Source organism: Gobio gobio (genome assembly GCF_949357685.1).
Source record: "Gobio gobio genome assembly, chromosome: 9".
NCBI classification, from domain to species: Eukaryota; Metazoa; Chordata; class Actinopteri; order Cypriniformes; family Gobionidae; genus Gobio; species Gobio gobio.
The window spans coordinates 854,754-864,753 of record NC_137115.1 but is presented as its reverse complement, the minus strand read 5'-3'; the positions used below and the strand labels follow the sequence as shown (position 1 = coordinate 864,753).

The following is a 10,000-nucleotide window of genomic DNA, read 5'->3' as shown; positions in this document are numbered from 1 at the left end:
TCATGCAATTGTGGGCATAGATATGTATACGTAGATGCCCCATTCGACCTCTCCAGGCACGTCGACGCGCCGCCATTTTAGAACGTCAACACACATCAACACTTCAGAAGCTGTCAATGATCACTCGCATAAAAGACAACAGCCTCTGTAAAGCCCAGCGCCATTTAAATTCCCGAAGAAATTTGATTACCTTTCACAGGTGACAATGTGTTGGTTTGTGTTTTCATATTTTAAATAAATGTATAATAATTTATCATTTTCCCTGTTCTTAAAAATGGTTTAAATTCAGGTATGTGATGTTGATAATTTTATGAAGTTTTTTTAGAATTATTTTTGAGAATTTAAGCTTTCAGATAATACCTATGATGATTACTTAAAACACGGGTTGAATAAATAGGCTATATTGATGTTTATTAAACACACTACTAGCTAATTTATTACAATTTTTAAAATGTATTTACTTTGATGGCTGATTGGTTGATGGTTTATGATTTCTTTCCAATGAACTTGTTTATAATGAGTTCACTGCGTTCATTAAAAGCTGAGCAATGTGTCTGTAGGGTAAGAAAATGTAAACATCTTTGACCAGTATATTTAGCATATGCAGAATTATCTACCATTAATGATAAACGAAATCCTAACTCATCTGCTTCAGTCGATTGATGTATAGATATTCATTTCATAGATGCTTGTGAATAACTACGGTTGCAGACGCACAGGCAACATTCAAATATTCACAAAGCACGTTCACGACCAGCTTTGACCGTTCGAAAGGCTAACGTATAGCGGCCCATAGAAACAATCGCTAATGGGGAATCTACGTATACATATCTATGATCGTGGGTTCGATCCCAGGGAACGCATGTGCTCATAAAGTGTATATGCACTATAAATCACTGGGTAAGTTTTGGGGTGGGGTGGGTGTAGTTGTTAATAAAAAAATATTTTTGCTAAATGGAAATATGACAAATGGTGGTAAAAAAGTCCACACATTGCATTTAAATGAACACGTATTTTGATTAGTAACGTCAGTCATACATCCTTTCATTTGCATCAGCAATGCTTCTATCACTTGTTTCTGCTTCTTCTTCACCTGCATACTTTAAAGTAACTTTAAAAGAGTACTTAAGTGTATTAAGAAACAGCCATGAAAGTGCACTTCAGTGGCCTTTTCACAGGGTAACACACACTGTCTGATCGTTTAGGGATGTATTTCTGTTCTATGTAGATAAAACCTTTATTCAAAACGCATTGACATTGTCGTCATTTGCCACATTTCAGATGCTGTGTGTGAGTTTCACAGTTGAATAAATGTTTGCTGACTATCGAGCTCAACTTCTAGAATTAAACAATGGAAACTTTTTTATTTGTTCAATCTCACTTCTTCAGTCGGTCATTTCATCTCGGCCCAGTTCACTCATACGGCATCTGTTTATGAAGCCGGTATATATGATCGACTCTTTCCAGGAAAGGAAAATAACAATAAGCACACAGAACGAAACTGCTTTGCATGTTCCAGAAACACGGCCTGCCCTGAACAGATGGTCCCATCACAAACAGCCAGGACTCCATTCCATGTCAATTAATCGTAATAACAGAAATGCCTAAACACTCGCCGCCTCAGAAGCAGCTCGGCTTTTTCCCATCATGGCTTCATGGCAGAGTTATGAATGACTGAACATTCGGCCTTGAATGCTCAGAAAGGCCAGACATAAACTCTGAGAGTGACAAACGGCGGAGAGACACGGACACGCGTGTGCTGCACAGATCCTGACCCGCGGCTGTCAGACACAGATTTGTGAGCGGCACGGAAAGCCGGTGAAGTGTGGCCGATCACGAGTGCTGAGAAACGGCTCTTTAAATGAGTGTCTGCTCTCAAGGGTTTGGCTCTGACAGAACCGCAGCATAATTGACAAGGTAGACAATCTGAGGCTCTGTCGCCATCTGTGTTCTCTGAGCCTATAGTTCACAGCAAACAACGTCTCTGCTCTTATTACTGACTGTGGAGGATCTGCACAATCAAGGGTTGAGTGCTTGACATCATTCCTTAACATATTATCTTGTCAATCTTCATTTTTTGGATATTTTTGTACGTGTGTGTGTGTGTGTGTGTGTGTGTGTGTGTGTGTGTGTGTGTGTGTGTGTGTGTGTGTGTGTGTGTGTGTGTGTGTGTGTGTGTGTGTGTGTGTGTGTGTGTGTGATACACTATATTGCCAAAAGTATTCTGCCGTCCCTCCACGTCCCTGAGTTCAGGTGTTGAACCCCTTCATGGCCACAGGTGTATAACTCCAGCTCTAGGCCTGCAGACGCTTCTACACACATTAGAGAGAGAATGGGCCGCTCTCAGGAGTGTGTGTGTGTGTGTGTGTGTGTGTGTGTGTGTGTGTGTGTGTGTGTGTGTGTGTGTGTGTGTGTGTGTGTGTGTGTGTGTGTGTGTGTGTGTGTGTGTGTGTGTGTGTGTGTGTGTGTGTGTGTGTTCGCTTCTACACACATTAGTGAGAGAATGGGCCGCTCTCAGGAGCTCAGAGAACTCAAGCGTGGGGCCGTGATCGGTGGAGCCTGTGCAATAAGTCCAAATATTATACTAAATATTCCACGCACAACTGTTAGTGGGATTATAACAAAGTGGAAGCGATTGGGAACAACAGCAACTCAGCCACAAAGAGCAGGGGTCAGCGCATGCTGAGGGTCACAGAGCGGGGTCAGCACATGCTGAGGGTCACAGAGCGGGGTCAGCGCATGCTGAGGGTCACAGAGCGGGGTCAGCACATGCTGAGGGTCACAGAGCGGGGTCAGCGCATGCTGAGGGTCACAGAGCGGGGTCAGCGCATGCTGAGGGTCACAGAGCGGGGTCAGCGCATGCTGAGGGTCACAGAGCGGGGTCAGCACATGCTGAGGGTCACAGAGCGGGGTCAGCGTATGCTGAGGGTCACAGAGCGGGGTCAGCACATGCTGAGGGTCACAGAGCGGGGTCAGCGCATGCTGAGGGTCACAGAGCGGGGTCAGCGCATGCTGAGGGTCACAGAGCGGGGTCAGCACATGCTGAGGGTCACAGAGCGGGGTCAGCGTATGCTGAGGGTCACAGAGCGGGGTCAGCACATGCTGAGGGTCACAGAGCGGGGTCAGCGCATGCTGAGGGTCACAGAGCGGGGTCAGCGCATGCTGAGGGTCACAGAGCGGGGTCAGCGCATGCTGAGGGTCACAGAGCGGGGTTAGCCCATGCTGAGGGTCACAGAAGTCGGCAACTTTCTGCAGAGTCAAGAGCTCCAGACCTCCAAACTTCTGTGGCCTTCAGATGAGCTCAAGAACAGTGTGTAGAGCTTCATGGAATGGGTTTCCATGGCCGAGCTGCTCATCCAAGCCTTACAGCACCAAGAGCAATGCAAAGCGTGGGATGCAGTGGGGTAAAGCGCGCCGCCACTGGACTCTAAAGCAGTGAAGACGTGTTCTCTGAGTGACCAATCACGTCCAACATCACAAATGAAGAATCCCCATAAACACACTCCTAAACCTTGAGGAAAGAAGAGCTGAAGAGCTGAAGCTGTTAGAGCTGCAACTCCATATTAAACTCTATGGATTAAGAATGGGATGGCATTAAAGCTCATGTGCATGTGATGGGGTGGCACAACACTTCTGGTGATATCGTGTAATCGGAAATTTCCTACTTCCCACTTCTCAAGCCGTAATTACAAAATATATTGCACATATTTAGTCAGTATCCAAAGGATTTTGAATAAAATGTAGCGTCCCATTCATTGACAATCATATAAACATATTATTGCTCCTGCGATTCTGGAATTCCAGGCGGTTTTCACTGTTTAAATGACATATGCATCAAATTATTATTTATATGCAGTATGTAAATATACACGACAGTAACAGCAAGAGAAAGCAAAGCAGATGTGCGGGAAACGAATAAAACTTCACAGTGCTCTGTGTACTCTGGGATCAAAATCATCACCAAATTTCCCAGTCCTAAATATGACTTGAGAGGCCGTTCATGTCTATGTGTTTATGATAATTGTGAATGCAGCATAATCATGCACACCATCCTCACATCATGATCTCGACTGCGGCGCTCAGAGTCGAGATGTGTGCAGCGTTTGATGAGGTCTTATTGTCTTTTTTTTGGCCCTTCTGTTGATCTGAAACTGACGCATGTTGGCTTTCTGGAAGCTTCACATGTTTTATGCAAACGCAGCGAGGCGACCCTTTCAGGACTCACTCACTCGTGAAGGATCGGCCTCATGTCAGGCGTGTTCCAGAGATTCCCTCATGCCTGTGAGGTTCTGTTTCTCTGACACGCGTGAGCTGTGGTCGTTGGATGAGGGACTCACATGAAGTTGACGCAGCCCGTGCCGGGCGGAGGAGCGATCCAGATGAAGCTCAGGCTGGTGGAGGGCAGGTGACTGACGTGAGACGCCACCACACTGCACACGAACTGAGTCCCGAACTGTCTGTCTGACATCACGCCTGAGAAACACACACACACACACACACATTACCTGAGAGAAAACCTCAATGCTATCAATGCAATATCATTCAAAAACACATTAGTTGACATTGTCAGTGCTCACATACATAAAGTAGCTCAATATGAATGAGATACAAATGCATAAATCCTGCCAAGTTGTTATTTTTATTCCTTTTTTGAGAATTCAGACCAAAATGTGAGTAAAAAGCAATGCAGTTCTCCTTGCATTCACACTGTCAGTGTTCTGAAATATCAAAAGAATATCAAAATACAGCTGAGAACACACACACTCTTAGGCGAGACGGTTCTGTGTGGAGAGCCTTCATATAGAGAACCTTCCAGAGGTTCATCATGAGATCATTTGATGGAGTTAGTGGGGATTTTAATATCCATGTAGACAATGAAGAAGGTACATTGTATGGAAGCCCGTTTCCGCCACTAAGTAAAAAAATAGAGTAATTGCGACTTTTTATCTCAGAATTCTGACTTTTTCTCACAATTGCGAGTTATAAAGTCAGAATTCTGAGATATTAAGTCACAATTGCATGATATAAAGTCAGCTAAAAATCATATAAAATCATAATTTTGATTTTTTTTATCTCTAAATTATGATTTTTAAAGTCATCCAACATTTCTGGTGCATCCAACGTTAGCCGTGCTGCCGTGCTGATGTCTGAAGATGTTGCTGATTCCAATTGCGACTTTATATCTCAGAATTCTGACTTTATAACTCTCAATTGCGACTTTATATCTCAGAATTCTGACTTTATAACTCGCAATTGCGACTTTTTATCTCAGAATTCTGACTTTATATCACGCAATTGCGACTTTATATATCAGAATTCTGACTTTATTTCACACAATTGCGACTTTAAATCTCAGAATTCTAACTTTATATCACGTAATTGCGACTTTTTATCTCAGAATTCTGACTTTATAACTCGCAATTACTGTTTTTATTTTTTTATTTAGTGGCGGAAACGGGCTTCCATAACATTGGGATTGGCATTTTGAGACATTCTAAACTCTATTGGAGTTATGGTGCGTTCACACCGGACGCGAATAAAGCGATTCAGGCGAGTGATTTACATGTTAAGTCAATGCAAAGACGCGAATAGACATTCTGTGGCGCGATTCGTGCGAATGACACGGCGTGAATTGAGCGAATCGCCCCAGTTGAAAACCCCTCTGAACTGCGGTGCGGTTCATGCGAATTGAGTGTTTGACGCATGATTGCTCACCCGAGTTGAAAAATCCGAACTTTGGCGGATATTCGCGCCGCGTTAACCAATCAGGAGCTTGCTCTAGTAGTGACAACAATGAGGAGAAAATCTGCTTTATATTAATCATATATTAACATCTGGTTAAGACAAGTGTGCATATGATTATCACTGTGATAACATTAAATGACATGAAACACAACCCAGTCTCTTTTTTGTTAAAGGCAAGTTTATGTTTGATCAATAATACAAAAGTATAAGTAAAAGGTATAAGAAGCTACGCATTAAATAAAGCAAACAATTCAGTCAAATATTTAAGTCAGAGCTAGTCGGCTACAACGCTAACGTAAAGTTAAATAGCCTAAAAATAAAAAAGTAATGAAACTTCACTTTGCCCTCAGCCTAAACGATTCGCCAGCGAACAAATTATAGATCCATGAGAGCAAAGATCGGCCGTTAGATCAACACAAGACAAATTATATCTGGAGCCGCCACAGAGACATCAGAGCCAGCGGCAGAAGGACTGGCTGAGGAAAGGCTGATCTCACCGGGTTAATGAGCTGAGCTGATCCACTGGAGCTCACACACACACACACACACACCAGATCACATGTTCAACTCCACACACACACCAGATCACATGTTCAACTCCATACACACTAGATCACATGTTCAACTCCACACACACCAGATCACATGATCAACTCCACACACACCAGATCACATGTTCAACTCCACACACACCAGATCACATGTTCAACTCCACACACACCAGATCACATGATCAACTCCACACACACCAGATCACATGTTCAACTCCACACACACCAGATCACATGTTCAACTCCACACACACCAGATCACGTTCAGCTCCACACACACCAGATCACATGATCAACTCCACACACACCAGATCACGTTCAACTCCACACACACCAGATCACATGTTCAACTCCACACACACCAGATCACATGTTCAACTCCACACACACCAGATCACGTTCCAACTCCACACACACCAGATCACATGATGAACTCCACACACACCAGATCACATGTTCAACTCCACACACACCAGATCACATGTTCAACTCCACACACACCAGATCACATGTTCAACTCCACACACACCAGATCACATGTTCAACTCCACACACACCAGATCACATGTTCAGCTCCACACACACCAGATCACATGATCAACTCCACACACACCAGATCACATGCTCAACTCCACACACACCAGATCACATGTTCAACTCCACACACACCAGATCACATGCTCAACTCCACACACACCAGATCACATGTTCAACTCCACACACACCAGATCACATGTTCAGCTCCACACACACCAGATCACATGATCAACTCCACACACACCAGATCACATGCTCAACTCCACACACACCAGATCACATGTTCAACTCCACACACACCAGATCACATGCTCAACTCCACACACACCAGATCACATGATCAACTCCACACACACCAGATCACATGTTCAACTCCACACACACCAGATCACATGTTCAACTCCACACACGCCAGATCACATGTTCAACTCCACACACACCAGATCACATGTTCAACTCCACACACACCAGATCACATGATCAACTCCACACACACCAGATCACATGATCAACTCCACACACACCAGATCACATGATCAACTCCACACACACCAGATCACATGTTCAGCTCCACACACACCAGATCACATGTTCAACTCCACACACACCAGATCACATGTTCAGCTCCACACACACCAGATCACATGTTCAGCTCCACACACACCAGATCACATGATCAACTCCACACACACCAGATCACATGTTCAGCTCCACACACACCAGATCACATGTTCAGCTCCACACACACCAGATCACATGTTCAACTCCACACACACCAGATCACATGTTCAACTCCACACACACCAGATCACATGATGAACTCCACACACACCAGATCACATGTTCAACTCCACACACACCAGATCACATGTTCAGCTCCACACACACCAGATCACATGTTCAACTCCACACACACCAGGGCTGCGTTCAGCCCCGACAAAACGTTGCAAAACGTTTTTTAAACGGAAACGGTGCTGCGTTGAACACCCTGTTCTGTTGACGCAAGAGTTGTAACTATGGCAGCCGAGAAGGCCATTCTTTGTGTTCTTTTTGAGGAATTTTCGGAGCCTGATAAAATCGATGTAAATACGTGTTTAATACTGCAAAATACATGCAATCACTTCCCTTGCCATCCAGAATAAATGACAACACCCCAATCACATTTATTTAACTTTTTAATCTCCTGGTAATCAATTCTAATTTAAATCATTTTATTTCTAGTTCTTACTTTTTTAATAGCTTGTATTTTCTTTCTCACTTTATATCAAGCAATTACCATATATGAAATTTGGTATATAAATAAACTTGCCTTGCAATTAAGCTAAATATATAAATAAATACATCATCATGTTGATTATTTATATATATATATATATATATATATATATATATAAACTCTTACGACAATCATGTCTTCTAATATCTTCAATTGTTGTGTATACTGAGCTGCAGCGGACACATTTGTAAACATCTTCACTTGGACCCATTGTGTGAGCTATCTCTTTAATACCGCGTGGTTTATATACATGTTGCTGCTGATTGGACTGACATATTTGACACACCCACCAAACGAGAAAAAACGCATCTCAAACCTGTTGCACACCGGTGCGCACCGTTTCCAGGAAACATGACGTTCAACCGGAAACCGTAGCAAAACGTTGCGCACCGGTTTGAGCGTTGAACGTGCCCCAGATCACATGTTCAACTCCACACACACCAGATCACATGCTCAACTCCACACACACCAGATCACATGATCAACTCCACACACACCAGATCACATGCTCAACTCCACACACACCAGATCACATGATCAACTCCATACACACCAGATCACATGTTCAACTCCACACACACCAGATCACATGTTCAACTCCACACACACCAGATCACATGATCAACTCCACACACACCAGATCACATGCTCAACTCCACACACACCAGATCACATGATCAACTCCATACACACCAGATCACATGTTCAACTCCACACACACCAGATCACATGTTCAACTCCACACACACCAGATCACATGATCAACTCCACACACACCAGATCACATGTTCAACTCCACACACGCCAGATCACATGTTCAACTCCACACACACCATATCACATGTTCAACTCCACACACGCCAGATCACATGTTCAACTCCACACACACCAGATCACATGTTCAACTCCACACACACCAGATCACATGTTCAACTCCACACACACCAGATCACATGATCAACTCCACACACGCCAGATCACATGTTCAACTCCACACACACCAGATCACATGTTCAACTCCACACACACCAGATCACATGTTCAACTCCACACACACCAGATCACATGATCAACTCCACACACACCAGATCACATGTTCAACTCCACACACACACCAGATCACATGTTCAACTCCACACACACTAGATCACATGTTCAACTCCACACACACCAGATCACATGTTCAACTCCACACACACCAGATCACGTTCAGCTCCACACACACCAGATCACATGTTCAACTCCACACACACCAGATCACATGTTCAACTCCACACACACCAGATCACGTTCAGCTCCACACACACCAGATCACATGTTCAACTCCACACACACCAGATCACGTTCAGCTCCACACACACCAGATCACATGATCAACTCCACACACACCAGATCACATGCTCAACTCCACACACACCAGATCACATGCTCAACTCCACACACACCAGATCACATGCTCAACTCCACACACACCAGATCACGTTCAGCTCCACACACACCAGATCACATGTTCAACTCCACACACACCAGATCACGTTCAGCTCCACACACACCAGATCACATGTTCATCTCCACACACACCAGATCACATGTTCATCTCCACACACACCAGATCACATGTTCAACTCCACACACACCAGATCACGTTCAGCTCCACACACACCAGATCACATGTTCAACTCCACACACACCAGATCACATGTTCATCTCCACACACACCAGATCACATGATCAACTCCACACACACCAGATCACATGTTCAACTCCACACACACCAGATCACATGTTCATCTCCACACACACCAGATCACATGATCAACTCCACACACACCAGATCACATGTTCATCTCCACACACACCAGATCACATGTTCAACTCCACACACACCAGA

At 44.1% G+C, this 10,000-nt stretch overlaps 1 protein-coding gene across 6 annotated transcripts in view; it reads right to left on the bottom strand.

Annotated features, from left to right (window-relative positions):
* Window positions 1-10,000, bottom strand: part of reln (reelin) — a 191,536-nt gene that overhangs the window by 124,273 nt on the left and 57,263 nt on the right. For all 6 annotated transcript variants that reach the window (XR_013817130.1, XR_013817131.1, XM_079824663.1 and 3 more), the window contains exon 3: window positions 4,338-4,473. Coding sequence is in view for 4 of the 6 variants with exons in the window: in XM_079824663.1 (XP_079680789.1) it covers window positions 4,338-4,473 (136 nt within the window). In the remaining 2 variants the exon portion in view is untranslated. The remainder of the gene's footprint in view (window positions 1-4,337; window positions 4,474-10,000) is intronic.